The sequence below is a fragment of the Danio rerio genome, chromosome 1 (genome assembly GCF_052040795.2).
Source record: "Danio rerio strain M-AB ecotype USA chromosome 1, GRCz13ab, whole genome shotgun sequence".
NCBI classification, from domain to species: domain Eukaryota; kingdom Metazoa; phylum Chordata; class Actinopteri; order Cypriniformes; family Danionidae; genus Danio; species Danio rerio.
The window spans coordinates 43,697,998-43,716,159 of NC_141021.1; the positions used below are offsets into that span (position 1 = coordinate 43,697,998).

The following is an 18,162-nucleotide window of genomic DNA, read 5'->3' on the forward strand; positions in this document are numbered from 1 at the left end:
TTGTACGTGTAAAAAGGACAGCTAGTTTCTGGAAAATTAATACACTTTATACATTTACTGTAATTGTGAAGACATCTAAACAAGCAAAACAAACAAATTAAATAAAACTATAGGTTGCTTTAACACAGATTATATTGTTTTTAAATCACACAAAATACATATTCTAATAATATTAAATTAATGGCTGGTAATTATAAATGTTATGTCAGATTTAAATATGTGCAACCATGTGGATCAGGGGTGCCCAAACTGGTTCATATGAAGGGCCAAAAACCAAATATCATTGAGAGCTGTGGGCCAAAGGTAAATACCCAACTATATTACATTAAAGTTGGCATGGGTAATTTCCTAACTTATTTCACTATATTTTAAAATAAATAAAACAATTCTTTAAATTCTATTAATTATTATATTATAATTTTTATTATTTTATTAGTAGTATTATTATTAATTATTATCTTAATTGTATTGATGCAGTTATAACTTTTTTAATGATAACTTATTGTAATAACAAACAAACAATCGCATTTATAACACAGTGGAGTTCAAAAATAACTTTTAAAAATAAGACAAACAAACAAACAAAGGGTTGCATTAAATTTGAATGGACAATCTCAAAAGCATCCCATCATGTTTCCTCTATTCTCAGATGGGATGGTAGGTCAAATCAAAGATTACCATGGGCCAACTTTGGCCCGCGAGCATCTCGAGTATTGATCAACATGAAATGTACTGTCACATACTTTAAAAAGTGCATCTTTTATAACCTGATTATTGAACTTTCTACACTGTAAAATAACGCTGTAATATATTACTTTTTAAAGAATGTTCATATATCATCTAAAAACTTGACATTGTGAATGTCTTTAGAATTTTCAGAAATCAAATTTTTACAACTATATTAGAGAACATTACAGAAAATGGAAGCAAAAAAGCAATTAATTAATTAATTGAAATTAGATCAATTCATTTGTCTGCTAATTCATATTTCTCAGCCACAAGCAATGGTAAGGCGATTCAAATAAAATAAACATTTAATATTCATATTCACAAATGTTATAATGTTTAAATTCTTCACACTGAATGTAATTCCAATTTTTTAGGCTTGGCTGCTCAGGCCTAATCTCCACACAAACTTCAGATCCATCCACACTATAAGGCTTGCTTGTTATCCAGTACCTGAAAAAAAAAACAATTTCAAATTGGATAAATATATACTGCATATACACTGTAAATAAACATTTTTTTTTTAACTTTGGAGAAATATTTGCTCTTTCAAAAACAAAACATAGTATTTTTTTCTCACTCTAGGATCGGTTCAGTGTTATCCACCCATTTCCACACTCCCTCAGTGGCATTCCCAGTGAGGCCAATCCATACATGACTCATTTGAAGATTAGTCACAAATTCCTGTAGCAACCCACATGTGATAGTGGGTGAAGAGAAATAAATGCCATAATCCTAAATTTGGATTCAATTTTTTATTTTTTTATTTGAATCTCGGTAATAAGCCGATTTGTTTAATAAAGATTATTGTTATTTTGCAGCCACACTCACCTGCTCATCTGGACTGTTTATGATCTCCAATCTCAGCACAGCTGTGTCTGCTCACATTCCATGACAGCATCACAGCAGAGGCACAATAAAGATGCGAGGAAAAGTTGCTCCATCCTGCCATACATCCTTAGAAGAGTACATGTGTTACATTCAATTGTTGAGCCACTAGCTTGTTATCACAACAGAATAAAAAAGACAAATATAATAATAAAAATCAAGACATTATCAATCAATTAAAAACAAACTCATTATTTGCCATTTTCTTTTCAGTTGTGTTTCCTCAAAAATAAAAAGAGTCTATAAATACGAAATACATGTCATAATTTTTAAATGTATGCCTTATAAATTGTGCCATGAATTGAGAACTGCAAGAAAAAAAAAGGAATTGAAAGACAAAAACCCCTATGGGGAGAATGGGCTTACAAAGAGCTGTAATTTGTTTGTATACATTACATAATGTTAAAATAAATAAATGAATAAATAAATAAATAAATAAATAAATAAAATATATAAAAGTCATCATGCAACCAGAACTGACATTTTAGTTCCTTAGAACAAATAAAATAATGAATCCTGAATTTTTAATGGTATTTGTTACTTTTATCATGTGTTCTGCTCTCGATCTTTAATTTAAAAAATCTTCATTTTCACCGATATCTAATGGTGGCCAGACTAACTGCCCCTCACTTGTTTTCAGCCAATAGAAAACAACAACAACAACAACATCATCTAATGATCCAATCAATTCGTGAAGGACAAAATCAAAGACCACCCGACATTTGTTTTTGTTCATTTGGTTTCATTTGGATAGAGTTGCTGTCAAAATGATTAGCTCTCCTGTGATTTTTTTCTTTTTCAAATATTTCCAAATGATGTTTTTACAGAGCAAGGAAAGTTTCACAGTATTTTCTATAATATTTTTTTCTTCTGGAGACATTTCTTATTTGTCTTAAATTATAAGTCTTATTTGTTTAAATTTGGCTAGAATAAAAGCATTTTTTAATAAAAAAAAATATAAAAAACATTTTAGGGTCAATATTAAACCCCTTAAGCAATAATTTTTAACTGTCCTCATAACAAGTCATCTTTATACAATGACTTGCCTAACTACTCTAATTTGTTTAATTAATAACCAAGATAAGCCTTTAAATTGCACTTTAAGCTCAATAGTATCTTGAAAAAATCTAGTAAAATATTATGTACTGTCATTATGACAAAAATTAAAGAAATCAGTTATTAAAAATGAGTTATTAAAACTATTGTGTTTAGAAATGTGTTAAAAAATTAAAACATTTGGGAAAAAAATATACAGGGGCTAATAATTCAGGAGAGCTAATAATTCTTACTTCAACTGTTTGTATGTTAATAAATGGAAGAATAAACTATTTTAACTTACGCCCAACTTAAAAAAAAAAAAAACATTTTTCAAAGAAGAAAAACAATGCCTAACAAAACAAAACAAACATGCTCAATGAATACAGTACCTACCAAATGGAAGAAGTTTTTCTAAAGTCTGTGATTTTTGGATTTGGACTTGTTCGCTAGCCAGAAGTTGATCTCTCTCTATAGTGAGATTGTAGTAACGTCTGTTCAGGTAGTCCTGATCATCAATACAGCGCTCATAGTTGGTCTTCAACTGGACAGTGTCTCTTCTGTGCTCGAACATTACAACTATGAGACCACTTAACAGGATGCCAAACAGAAATGCCAAGAGCACAATCATCACTTTGTAAAGTTTTGGTGAGCCTAAATGGAAAAAAAGGCAAACATTACAACACCAATAAAGCAATATGATATTTGATATTTAATCAGTCCCTCCAGAATTGTGAGAGTCCAGTGGCTGATGAGATAATAAAAAAAATCTAAATTGACAGATTTTTCTTTATTTTCACAGCAAAACACAAGTACAGTATTGAACCAAATAATGCTGTATAATCTTTAAGAAAATCCATCACAAAACTCTTTTAGGCTACAAAATATAAAAAAAGTCTCTGCAAAATCCTGGAGAGACTGTTAAGTACTGCTTAATTAATGTGTTGTAGCTTACCTGGTTCCTGGGAGTCAGTTTGGTTGATCTGAGATTTTGTAATCCCGCCGGTTAATTCTTGATTGTATGTGGTCACAGATGTGTGACTACAGTTGACCTTCGCTCCGTTCATTTCAATCTCAAATTTTTAACACAATTCAATCCTACCTGTGTAATTAAACAGCCCATATTACACTTTCATAACTTAAAAAGCACCATGTTAGCTATATGATAACATTATTCTCCATCATGTCCTTAAATGATGGAAATATTGAACAATGAGCGGGATGAGGGTTTAAAATGATTTCAGAATGACTCAACAGTTCATTTCAGAATGACAAAATATACAAACTCATTTGGTGAGGCTATGCTTACCGTAACACTTCATAACAAAACAAAGTATAATAATGACATAACAAATACTCACTGTGTGATTCTCTGACAGGATCTGCTATGCTACAGTGGACTTCCCTTTTTAAGATTCCCAAATCTACTGGAAATATATCATCACTTACTTCTTTAAACGATTAATGTGGAAACTGTGGCTTGCTTCTTCACACACTAAACCAAAACACCACTATAAATGTTTCATTAACTGTACCCATTATTCCAGTGGTTCTTAACACTGTTTTGCATATCACATTAACCAAACACACATGATTCAACTCATCACCTCATTAACAGAGACTTTGTGATCTGCAATGGTTGTGTGAGACAAACGAGGCATGTTAAATGTGCAGTCCTGGGGGGCTACAGGAAGAACCACTGCAATAATACTTAAACACCAAATTAACTATTTAGCAACTATTATGAAGTAAATGCAATATGAACAACAAGTGGTTTAGACATATCCTTTATGCAAAACTATGCTTGTACTCTGTGAAAATATCTATGAATTGTTCAGCATTTATTTATGCTTTTGAATTGCATTAATTAATTTCTTCCAACAAATTTTAACCTTAAAAAGGTGACTTTCATTAACATTTTTAATAGTTTAAAGTGATATATTATTGTGGTTGGGATTGGTACAAACCTTGTAATAAACTTTCTGTTATTTTACAGACTTCTTTCTTCATTTCATTCATTCATTTTATTTTCAGCTTCCGCCCTTTATTATTCTGGGGCTGCCAAAGCTGCAACCTATCACTAGGAAACACCCATACACACTCAATCACACATCACTGAAAAAAATGATTCAAAGATGATTCCTTGGATTTACTCAATTATTTTAAGTTAAGTGGTTAAACAATTTATTTGGGTTGAATAAGTTGAACAAACAAATTAAGTTGAACATTATTAAACTTAATCAGCTAGATTAAATTCAACCCATATGAATTATTTACAACAATCTTGCAGACATCATTTTGCAGGCAATTTAGCTACCCAATTTACCTAAACCACAAGTCTTTGGACTTTGAAACCCGAGGACCTGGAGGAAACCGACCCAAACACGGGGAGAACATGCAAACTCCACACAGAAATGCCAACTGACCCAGCCGAGGCTTGAACCAGCAACCTTCTAACTGTGAGGTGATCATGCTACCCACTGCTCCACCGTGTCGTCCCTATGATAAAAGCTGTATCATTTTAATTATTAATATTAACTTTAGACATGATGATGCAGTTATGATGATGCATGCTTAATCACTCTGCTGAACAAACTGTCAATATAATCTGTAGAAACACCTAGAAAATTAAAACAATGGAAAATTTTATATAAATATAAATAAATTATATATATTGATATGTAATCAATCTAATATGATATGCATCAATCTGGCTATTGAATACAATACAAAAACCAAGGTCTGTTTTCTTTATATGTGTATTTTTAATTTACATACTGAAAGACGTATACTGTGTCTCTAGTGACACCAGATTTGTAATAGTTATTTCAAGCACAACGGTAATTAATAAATAGTTGGTGATTTGAATAGTTGAAGTGCAGTTCACTTTCCTCCCTCAAAGTGTCAGTGACGTGCACACAATGAGGATGTTACACTTTACTCATAAAGAAAATGAACTAAATTAGAAAAGCTTCTACCAACAAGTAATTACAACATGATAAAATTGTTTTTAAAACTTGTAAAAGACAGCTAAACAGGCTTAATTTGACTTTTCAGTGAAAATCTAATTGATGCCTAAAACCAAACTAGCCAACAAATAGAAAGGAATGACTACATGTAAAGTCTGCCTAACCTGTCTATTTGAAGACTATAGTCAACATAGGTCTAGGTCACTGACTCAAGTAGGTAATAACGATTAGCAACACATTAATGCATACAGAACTGTCAGCTCAACAAAATTCATAATAAAATAGACGTATTGAAGTGGATGTATAAAATACGCTACTGCTTTTTTTTTCAAAGATGGACACGATGAAGCTTGCCATCAAACATTAACCTCGAACTCCACAACTCTCTTGGTCAACAAAGTATTTTCTAGTAAAAACATTTTGAAATCCAGCAACACTCATTAGTAAATATAAATACATTGTTTCTCAGACAAGATTTCTTTGTTTTTTAACAAAAAAAAATTCTAATAACAATATGTCTATGTTTATTCATTTAGCAGATGCTTTTCTCCAAAGCAACTTATAAATGAAGAAAAAGAAGAACTTGAAATTCCATTCGGAGAATCAGTATATAAGTATGACAAGTCTAATTGAGTTTATTAGTTGTTGTTTATTGCATACACATACACACACACATATGTACATATAGACCATTTCAGTGTGGTAATATCAATGGCCCCTGAACATTTCCTGCTTGTTATTTTACTATTTCATAACTGTAACAAGCTATGTAATCATATCTTCACATTAAACAGCCATCATAACATTATTTATCAATATGTGGCTCTTTTTGAATTCTCTGAAGCTATAGAAGTTAAAAATGTAAATCAGGAAATAAAATAGGACCCTTGGTTTTGTTTACGTTCCTCAAAATGGTCTATACAAAGACAAACACACAAACATATGCACACAAAAGTGTTCTGCAGGTGATTTGCCAATCCACTCACCTGCATGAAGATGTTTAAAAAGGAAAACAGAATGCATTAATTTTTTTCCTTATGAAAATGAACCAGGAGAAAGCTTTTTTTTTATCTTGATTTACCATTGCACATTAGTCAGATTCTGACTGATCAACATGCTTCTTACTATAGTTCAAGTTCAAGTTCTATTTATTTATATAGCACGTTTCCAACTGCCACAAGGCTGCACAAAGTGCTTTACAGGCAGAGAGAAAATAAACACATGATATGAGCATAAAACAGTAAAACAGCAATAGGCACATAATAGGAAGGAACATAGAAAGATTATCAATAAAAGAACCAATTAAAAAATAAATAATAATAATAATAAAATATTTTTTCCTTATTAAAAGATGCTATCACAGTTGACCAACACTAAACATGATAGAGAACATGACTGTTTTGTTCCCCCTTCCCACTCCCAACAACCCCCCCCCCCCCCCCCCTTCTGAGAGGGAAGGACTGATGCTTCAAAAGACCTAGAAAATAAATGCGTCTTTAATTTAGACTTAAAAATAAGCAGCGACGAAGCTTTTTTAGTTCTAATTTTTTAGTTCTAACATTATCAAACAGATATTTACATTTTTTAAATATTATTCTATCCCAATATAGTTGCCTTTTAGAAATCTGAAATTAATTAAACACTAAAGCTTTAATTAAAAATGTATTTTTTTCTTATTATCCTTGAATTTTTTCGGTAATCTTTGAAATCCATTCTAACTGACCTTCATTATACACCCTGATAATCAGTGAGATGAATACAGCAGTCAAACTAAACGACCGAATCAGTGGAGATGCATTGCAATTGTAAATATGTTTGCTTATTTGAGCCATGCACATAAAATAAGACAACACATAAGGAAAATAACAAACAAGAATAAACGCTAAAATATGAGAGATGATTCTGAAGGCTTTTCTTTTCTGCTGGTTCTCAACAGCTCTGCCAGCTTCAGTTTTATTGTGTCTGTCTCTCTCTGTCATTTTTACATCGTTTCTATCTCCAGGTCCTGGACACTTCAGAGCATAAAGGACAGAAGCGCAGCAGAAAGACGTTATTGTAACTGCAATGCAAAAAATCAAAAAGAATATATGATCTGGGAAATATTCTACTCCGATAAAGATGAGCCTGAAGCTGTTGCCCACAGCAAAGAGCCAAGATGCTGCTGCAAGTGCAATCCTATATTGAATGCCCTTATATCTCAGGAACGTTACCGGATGGATCACTGCCACATAATGTTCAATACACATGCAGATCTGGAGAAGAGGTCTGACAGTCCAACACAGTGCGATGAAGAATGCAACCAACTGGTCTCCTGCTGGAGTCGGGTAGCTGCTGATAATAATATCTATCAAGCAATAGATGCAAAGAAATATCTCCCCTATTAAAATGTTCAATGGAAAGACCAAGCTGGGTTTGATGTTGTCATGAAGAAACATCCAGACGAACCAGCAATGGATCGGCGTTCCGACAATGAAGAAAACTACTAAAGTAGCAAAAATGACAATGCTGCCAATGTGTCCACGACAAAGACAGGCCCACATTACAGACTCATCGAACACAGAGACTGAACCATTGAATTGGAAGGATGAATTGCACATGGTTTTCTAGCACTGGAGAGAACAGAAATGAATGTTAATATGTTACTAGTAAAACTGAGAGTTTGAAAATTGATCGGATTAAATGTCATACCTGTATTGATGGCAAAACATGCAAAAAAAATAAAAATAACAAAGTTTTTTTTTCAATAAAGGTTTTCAGCCTTTAAAACACACCAGATGTACCTCATCAAAAACATTTCACCCATTTATAGGGAACTGTAAAAGTGATCAGTTTTTATTTGCATATTTTCTATGGAGTTTTTTTAGCTAGTGTAAATGATGAATACTTAAATGTTGATACAGGGTTTTACACAATTCATTCATGTTGTCCCAACACTAACCAATTAAGTTAACCTAACAAATTTCCCAAGAACAAATTCCAAGAATCGTGCTGAATTTAAAATAAGTAGTTTGAACAAGCAGCACAATTATTTTTTGGGTGTACATAAATTATATATGTGTAGATCCTAACATGAATAGGTTCTGCTTTGCATTAAATCTACAAGTCTTTTTATTTACATTTACATTTAATCTGAATGATTAAACCCTCTTTGAATTCTTTTTATTTTTAAAATATTTTTCAAATGATGTTTAACAGAGCAAGGAAATTTTCACAGTATGTCTGGTAACATTTTGTCTTCTGGAGAAAGTCTTATTGGTTTTATTTCGGCTAGAGTAAAAGCAGTTTTTAATTTTTTTAAAAGCCATTTTAGGGCCAAAATTATTAGCCCCTTTAAGCTATATATATATATATATATATATATATATATATATATATATATATATATATATATATATAGTCTATAAAACAAACCAAACTTATACAATAACTTTCCTAATTAACCGATCCAGCCTAAATAACTAATTAACCTAGTTAAGCCTTTAAATGTTACTTTAAGCTGTGTGGAAGTGTCTTGAAAAATATCCTGTCAAATATTATTTACTGTCATCATGACAAAGATAAAATAAATCAGTTATTAGCGATGAGTTATTAAAACTATTATGTTTAGAAATGTGTTGTAAAAATCTTCTCTCGGTTAAACAGAAATCAGGGGGGAAATAAACAGGGGGTTAATGATTCTGATAGCATTGAAAATCCTTTAGAAAGGATAATAAATACACGTGTCTACTTTAATGTTTCTGTTTCTTTAATGTTTTTAATGTAACTTGTCAAAATAAAATGTCAAATTTTGTAAGTTCCACTCTCTATTATCATAATGTTTATGTATTAATTATATTCTAACTTACTTATTTATATACATAAACACTGGGCTAACAAATAAGTAAAACCTAGACTCAAAAATGACTTTTGCTACTTGTTTAAACTACTTATTTGAACAATTTGTCCTGACAGCATATGTTTTTAGCTCATTGTAACTTATTAAACTAAGTTAATCATGTTCTAACATAAGTCTAACATAATATAAGTTCAATGGACACATAAGGATAATTTGATTCATCTTAAAATGAGTTGAAACAATATGGGAAAAGGATTTGGGGTCTATTTTTAGTGATGAAGAGTGGCTGCACAAATATATATCCCAAAAGTACTTCAATTTCGGTTTATGAACAAAATAAATGTATTCACAGGATTAATAACCCCAGGTCGCCTCTATAGAATATTTCCCAATTGTTCCCAGCTATGTTTCAAATGTAGTTAGACATTGGCACAGTAGTGCATGCATTTTGGGATTGCAACAAAATCAAACTGGAAAGAGACTTACAAAATGATTAAAAAAAAATTATTGGAAAGACTTTCGCTTTGTCCACAAAGGTATAGCTTCTGATTTGTACATGGGAACTATGTCTTGATCGTGATAAAGTATGTGTATTAAATTTTTGTATTTACTTGGCCAAAAAATGTATATTATTATAATAGTCAACTGTCTAGATACCTTCAGTCAATGTGTGCCAACCAGACTTCTACCGCTGTAAAAATTAACCTATGATTTACAATAAAGATTTGAGGTGTTCTGGAGCATTTAGTCCTCCTTCTGCATTTTTCTTGAGTGTACTCAGTTACTATGTCTTTCTAAATTTGTTTTAATTTTTGTCTTTGATTTGAAGCATTTGTATGCATTTGTTAGAATGTCTATCAAAAACTGCTGTACTTGTTGTTCAATATATCAGTACCACTGTTGTTCTGTTGAAAACAATACAATTAAATAAAATTTAAAAATGAGTTGAAAAAACACAATTCTTCAGTTTTTTTTTTGTAGACAATTTAATTGGTTTATGTTCAATCCACCTAAATATATCAAACCAAACCAGTTAACCCAATCAATCTGTGATAGGACAACATGAAGGAATTGTGTGGAACCCTGCATTTTTTTGTCTTAGAGAATAGTGGCATTAGATTTTTTTATATTTTATAGTGGCTGTCTTCTGTAAATTATTGTAGAAATATTTTTGCTCAGAATGTAAATAAATGTTGAGATTATTATTATTACTATATTATTATGATGCTGAAAACACCTTTTCACCTTTGACACACATTTGCAAATAATCAAAGCATCAACAGGTGACATTGCAATCGATATTAGTTGAATCAATTGAATGTAATGAAGTAAATAATGTTGAATGTGTGTGTGTGTGTGTTTGTGAGTGTAGATCAAACCAGGTTTATTAAAGCCACAGAAAGCTCTTCATCTACCATATTTTACCTGAACACTCCCATAGCGCTCATTCAGTGTGTGCAAAGGGATTGTGTTTGCTCCTGTTGATTTAGCTTATGTCATTACTGTTTGTTTAGGATCTTCAACACTATGTGAAATGCTCCAAACAAATGTTGGTGCATTGATTTGAATATAAAATTCTGATCTCCTTGAGTTTTATTGCAGATGGATTAACGTAACCAGATTCAATTTCATTTTTAACCTTTGAGTTTTGCATTGTCACCATTGTTTTTGCATAGTCACCAAATGGTTTGATAAACACATGAAAGTGTAATAAATGTACACTGTAAAATATCATCAATTAATCATGACAGCATATGTTTTAAGTTTATTGTAACTTATTAAACTAGGCAACCAGGATTTTTTTTTTACAGTTCACAACATTCTCAATATTTAAAGAAAAAGATTTGAGTAAGATGCGACCTAAGTTAATATGAATTTGTTCATTTGTTCACAGATTTGTTTGTGTTCCTGCTGGCATCATGTGGAAAACGTGTCCAGATTGTAGATAGGAAAAAACTCTAAAACACTAAAAGCTATTTAAATGACCAATTGTTAATCGATTTTATTTTTTGTTTTTACACAAGTGTAACATCTTTTAACAAAACATAATTAAACATGATATTGACCAAAATGCAAGGATTACACATCACACTACTTATGCTGGAAATAATATTAACCAAACAAAACTGTAAAACTATATGAGCTATCTTTTCAATATTATATTAGTATATTTTTCAATAGAATAAAATATTGTAATGTGTCGGTTGATATGAAGATGACTGAGGCAGAATGGATCTTTTAGCAGCTGTTTATTTATTAAACAAATTACACAGTAATTCAGCAAGCAAGCAAAAAATGAATGAACAGAACAGATGCCTAATATATACTGAGCAAACTAACTAATCAAAAACAGGTGAAATCAGTCAATCGTGCAGGGAATTATGCCATGGTCACACTAGAGTTTGAGCATGAGAAATTCTGTTATACTGCGCTGCAAAAATGGGTGGTAAACAGGATGATTCTGAAAAAAAAAACAAGCGATTGGTCCATACTTTAAATTTCTGTACACTGCGGGCATATTTTGACCTTCAATTAGTCTCACACAGACATGTGATGCGATTTCACATGTCAGAGTTCATCAAGCTTGATCTTTTCAATGTAGTGACCTGTGAAACTTGTCACAAAAGCTTGCATTTCTGGTCTGTCGCATTCATGTGCGTATGAATGGAAGTCTATAGGGAGAAAAGTGCAGTGTGACCGCGGCTTTACAGTGGTGATAAATTGAAATACACCAAAAAACTATGAAAACAATAAAAATCAATCAATCAATCAATCAATCAATGGGTAAAAGTGAAAAAATTGTGAAACATACACTGTAATTCTGATTTTAAACATTTAAGTAAACCTGATCTTAAACATTGCAAGTGATTTTCTTCCCAAAGACAACTATTTACCCCAATTCTTAATTAAAGTGTACAAAACGCTCAAGATGCCCATTGTTCTCTGTTCATGCATGTACACTCTTAAGGATAAAGCTTCTTTACTATAAAAAGTAAAGGTTCCTAAAGAGGTTTGCGGCAATACAAAAAAGAACCATTTTTGATTCCTCAAAGAACCTTTCAGCCAACAGGTTTTTTAAGATCCATTTAGTAATTTTACAAGCCTTCTCCACGATGGACATCCAGCTTTCTTCAGCCCCCGGGGCTTATACTGCAGCTCTGTACAAGAAGTTTGGCCAGAGGAGAAATGGTCGAGGTCAAATGGACCCTGGTTTATCTCAAGGTTTTTTCCCCTTCACTTTTGTCAATTGGTGAAGTTTGTTCCTCGCTGCTGTCGCCACTGGGTTCGGGATTTGTGGAGTTGCACATCGATGGATTGGCTCTTCAGTGTTTGGACTTTCAGCAGTGAAAATTAAACCACACTGAACTGAACTAAACTAAACTGTTTCGATTTACTATAATTTTCTAAGTTAAGCTGCTTTAACACAATCTACATTGTAAAAGCGCTATAGAAATAAAATAAAGATGAATGAATTTACGTCTTAGCCTGAAGGGCATTTATTGATTTAAACAACCTTTCTATACTTTAAAGAACTTTTAGAGGAAAGGAAAGATTCTATGGATGCTGCTGTAAAAGTTCTTTATCTATCTAACCATCGATACCATCAAGTCCAGTATGTTGTATAATGGTTCCTTGTAGGTTCTTTATTAAATGTTCTAGCTTAAACTAACAACAATCAAAAAGTCTGTCTTAAGAACTATTCTTTGAAAGTATTTTAAAGATGCCAAAATGGTTCTTTCAACATCACTGTGAAAACAGTGGAACCTTTATTTTTTAAAGCATGTATTATAACGTCACACAAAATATAACATGGATTATTCCTTCAAAAAAGTATCAGTTTCCTTTCATTTGTTTTCTAAACTTTGAAAAGCACATGATGTGTTTAAGGTGATCTTCGCTATACATCCTGACGAGAGGTGAAATTAATAGATTGATTTTGCTGATGGCCAGAAAAGGTGGAACAGCATCACATAAAAATGAGTATGCTCTAACTCCAGCTAAGCACATGAAATAAACTACCACTATAGGCAAATAACAAACCAGGATAGATATTAAAATATGAGAGATGATTCTAAAGGCTTTTACTTTCTGTTGATTTTTGGTAGTTCTGCCACTGTCTGCCTTATTTCTGTCTTTCTCAGTCATCTTTACATTGTTGTGATCTCCTGGTCCTGGACGTTTCAGAGCGTGAAGGACAGACACACAGCAAAAAGAGGTTACAATCACTGCTATACAAAAAACAAACAAGAATAAATGATCTCGAAAAAAGTTCAACCTGATGGAAACAAGCCTGAAGCCATTGCCCATTGCAATAAGCCAAGCAACTGTTACCAGTGCAATCCTGTACTGGATGCCCTTGTATCTTAAAAATATTACTGGATGAATCACAGCCAAATACTGTTCAATGCACATGCACATCTGGAGGAGAGCTCTGGCAGTCCAACCAAGACCAGAAAGAAAGGTAGTTATATTGTAGCTTGATGTACTTGAAACCATGAAATCAATGAAGTCCACAAAACTCTGCATGCAAACAAGCAGCTCCAGTATAGACAAGCTTAGTGAAAACACCATGTTTGGTTTAATGTTCCTACGGAGAAGCACCCAGATGGACCAGCAATTGATCAACGTTCCCACAGTGAACCACAGAATTGAGATGTAAACGATGAAAAAAGTGCCAAAACGATCTTTACACATACAGAACCAACTTAAACCCTCCTGAAGAAATAAGGCTGAACTGTTGATTATGATGGAAGAATTGCACATGGTAGAATAGAAAGCTGTGGAAATAGAAAACAGTAATTGTGCATATAAGTTTGACTTTAAAACTGGAAAAAAAATGTTCACTGGTCAATAATGATATTGCTTCTGTAGCATTTGTTGATGTAAGTTCAAGTTATTTATATGTTGTAAGATTAGACAAAAGCACTTATTTCAGGATCAAATGTAAAAAAAAATTTAAACCATTAAAACTACAGTATAAAAATAAATTAAAATGATTGTCATACCTGATGTCACCAAAATATACTGAAGAAATATTGATATGATGCCAGAAACAACAAGCTACCAAAAGTGTCTCACACCCTTAGTTTCATCTGTTCATGTAAACTGTGAATGAACATGTGGACAACATAGGATCTATAAACTGCACATAACAATAAATCCTTCCACTTGCCTAATCAATCATGATTTATGAGAATTATGCCCATTCGTGTTTGTTAGCATAGTCTACCTGTTATTGTAGTTCATTTTATGAGTGTGTGTATTTATTTTTCAAGCTAATCTTACACCAGAGTTTAAATAGAACATTATAGTGTTTTTTATAATCTTTTCTGTCAATATATATACTGATATATCAGAGAAATAACATCAATTATAAGTTATTATTATGTATATCCAATATTTTAGCCCATTTTCATGTATATTAAAGATATTTTTAATCTCATGCATCATGCATTCATTCATTCAATGGCATTTGAGTACAGCGACAAGAGCCAACAGCTAGTCATCCCTTGTTTTGTAACAATGGACACTTTTAACATTATGCGGTCATCATAATCTTAAATCCTTGAAAGTTTTTATTATTTAGATTTTTTTAAAAACGTATGAACATTTATATGCATTTATGAATGTATTACTTTGCGTCAAATTACATCTCGCATTCTCTGCATCTAAGGGGCTGAGAGTAAATTCAATGTTTTTCTCTCCTCTCGCTGCCGTCATCAGTCTGACTTTTTTTTTTCCCTTTTTCTGAAAGTCTTGATAACACCATCATGGAAATTTTCCAACATAGACTAAATCTGAAAAATGTAGCCCTATATACCTTTCTGGAGATCGTGTATTATGCAGACAGTAGAACTTATGGCTGCATTTTATTTTATTAAATACACAATTTGACGCCATTCCTTTTCGCACTAACCAGCTGATTGCTTTATTTTTTTAAAGCGTCTGTATGGATGGCTTTCCTGCTTTTACCAGTTTGTCCAGTTAGTTCACCATTTACATTGGTGAACTTGAGATGCAGAGAGGAGTTGACCACGACGGCAGGGTTTAAGTCCAGTGAAGAACGGTTCCAGAAAGGTAAGACACCAACAAAAGCCAAAAAATAAAATAAACAAGTCAAAAACAAGGTGAAAATGTGGTAAAATGTGGGCTTTTCTTTTTCTAGATTTCTGGAAGTGGGTGGGCGGGTCAATCTTTGGTTTTTAAAGTACTATTGGTTGGGTTTAGGGAAGGAGGTGGGTGGCTCAATCAGCTGATCGATCTGTCAGTCAGTCATTCAGTCAGTCAAACAGTCAGCGGCCTCTGGTGGATTTACAAAAGTGCAGCAGGTGCGAATAGCACACTCGAGAGAAAGGTACTTGACTGGCCTGCCTGCAGTCCCGACCTGTCTTCAACAGAGAACGTGTGATGCATTTTGAAGTTCAAAATGCAAAAAAAAGCCCTCTTACTGTTGCCAACCTTAAAACTTGTTTGCAGGAAGAGCGAGACAAAATTACTCCTGAAACACTCCATTACTTGTTGTCTTCAGTCTCTAAATGTCTTTTAAGTGCTGTGAAAAGGGTTGGCAACATTACAAAGTGGCAAATTCCTTACTGTTCCAACTTTTTAAAAAATGTTAGCAAGAACCAAAATTAGAATACATGTTAATTTATAAAAAAAATTAAATGAAATCACAAGGAACACATTAAATAATGTTTGTTGTATTGTCTGCAATGATATACAGGTCAAAGCAAATGTAAAAATCACTACTTTCTTTTTTAATTAATCTTTTCATACTGTCCCAACATTTTCTGACTTGGGGTTGTACTATAATCTCAGATCCCTTACATGAAACATTCCAACAGAATATCAGTTTCCTTTCATTTGTCCACTAAACTTTGAAAAGCACATGATGTGTTTAAGATGACCTTCATTATACACCCTGACAAATGGTGATATCAATAAATTGATGATGCTGATGGACAGAAAAGTGGGAACAACATCACATAAAAATGAGTATACTCCAGTTAAGCACATGAAATAAACTACTACTATAGGCAAATAACAAACCAGGATAGATATTAAAATATGAGAGATGATTCTGAAGGCTTTTCTTTTCTGCTGGTTCTCAACAGGTCTGCCTCTATCTGTCTTGTTTCTGTCTTTCTCAGTCATCTTTACATTGTTGTGATCTCCTGGTCCTGGACGTTTCAGAGCGTGAAGGACAGAAACACAGCAAAAAGAGGTTACAATCACTGCTATGCAAAAAACCAAGAAGTATACGTGATCTCGAAAATAGTTCATTCTGATGGAAACAAGCCTAAAGCCGTTGCCCAGAGCAATAAGCCAAGCAACTGTTATTAATGCAATCCTGTACTTGATGCCTTTATATCTCATGAAAGTAACTGGATGAATCACAGCCAAATATTGTTCAATACATATGCAGATCTGCAAAAGAGGTCTGGCAGTCCAACCGAAACCGACAAGAAAGGTTGTCAAGTTGTAGCTAGCTGTACTTGAAAACCAGAAATCAATTAAGTCTACAAAGCCCTCGACACAACAAAGCAAATCCAGTAAAGTCATGTTTAGTGGAAACACCATGTTTGGTTTAAAGTTCCTTTGGAGAAGCACCCAGAAGGACCAGCAATGAAATGGGGTTCCCACAATGAACCACACCATTACAATGGAAACAATGACAAAAGTGCCAAAACGGTCTTGACACATGCAGAACCAGCTGAAACCCTCATTGATAAATACGGCTGAACTGTTGATTATGATGGAAGAATTGCACATGGTAGAATAGAAAGCTGAGGAAACAGAAAACAGTAATTGTGCATAAGAGTTTACCAATAAACAAAAAAACAAACAAAAAAGACCATTGGTCAATAATAATGTGTCGGTTCCGTGGCATTTGTTACCGTTTATTAACAATATTTATACATTAAACAATAAGACTGGACTTGATTTCAGAATCAAATGTTATAAATCTAGCACTACTAAAACATAAAATCTAAAGAATGAATTAAAATGGTTGTCATACCTGATGAACAAATTACACTGAAGAATTTTTACTTTTGATGCCAGAAACAACAAGCTACCAAAAGAGCCTCATTTCCTTTGTTTCATCAGTTCATGTGAAACTGTGAATAAATGTGCTCACACCTGTTTTGTTTGCATTAGCATATTTGCACATTTTCATATCTCTTGTCATTAATTTGTTTGTTCAATGCATACTGTATATACAGAGGGAGTATTGTTAAATCGTAATGCATACATACAATAAAAACAATGTCAATATACTGACACAGACTCAAATAAAGAACCTTCACATTTATGCTTGATTATATGTGTAAATCTTAAAATATGTTTCCTCTCATAAATTTGCATCTAAAAAGGTAATGGCAAACGCATATGCAAAAAGTTAGTGCACAATAAGTTTCCACTGCTCTTTGGCAGTAATAATTTACATTGTGTCTTTTGTAAATCCTGACAGTTGTTTTTTAGTAGCAAAAGAGGGTTTATGGTAGTTTAAAATACACATTTAATTTTAGATCAAAGTATTAAGATATTTGATCAATTAAACACTGTGAAACCCAAAAAGTTAAGTTAACAAACCGTTTAAGGAAACTGATTGAAACAAAACATTTGAGTAAAAAAGCTAATCCTAATGAGTAATGTGAACTTAATCCATTTGAGTAAACGAAGCAATTTGAGCACAGTTAAACCCAA

The 18,162-nt window shown here is 32.6% G+C and overlaps 3 protein-coding genes and 1 pseudogene across 4 annotated transcripts in view; all 4 read right to left on the reverse strand.

The window, feature by feature from the left end:
* Window positions 1-809: 809 nt before the first annotated feature.
* LOC147837449 (hepatic lectin-like) lies at window positions 810-3,747 on the reverse strand (annotated as a pseudogene). Its single transcript, XR_015476781.1, has 5 exons — window positions 3,605-3,747; window positions 3,046-3,303; window positions 1,558-1,683; window positions 1,307-1,410; window positions 810-1,179 (listed from the first exon to the last, which is right to left on the reverse strand). The product of XR_015476781.1 is annotated as a hepatic lectin-like (transcript).
* A 3,547-nt stretch (window positions 3,748-7,294) lies between these two features.
* On the reverse strand, window positions 7,295-11,082 carry LOC147837450 (uncharacterized). The gene has a single exon (XM_087237460.1). It carries the CDS (start codon window positions 8,213-8,215, stop codon window positions 7,295-7,297), a length of 921 nt encoding a protein of 306 aa, XP_087093586.1. The 5' UTR covers window positions 8,216-11,082.
* LOC147837451 (uncharacterized) overlaps window positions 10,240-18,162 on the reverse strand; it is a 79,997-nt gene continuing 72,074 nt past the window's right edge. Inside the window, exon 3 of the mRNA XM_087237456.1 lies at window positions 10,240-14,231. Coding sequence (XP_087093582.1) covers window positions 13,288-14,217 — 930 coding nt within the window. The 5' untranslated portion in view covers window positions 14,218-14,231 and the 3' untranslated portion in view covers window positions 10,240-13,287. The remainder of the gene's footprint in view (window positions 14,232-18,162) is intronic.
* LOC147837452 (proteinase-activated receptor 3-like) lies at window positions 16,303-17,327 on the reverse strand. Its single transcript, XM_087238368.1, has one exon. It carries the CDS (start codon window positions 17,224-17,226, stop codon window positions 16,303-16,305), a length of 924 nt encoding a protein of 307 aa, XP_087094494.1. The 5' UTR covers window positions 17,227-17,327.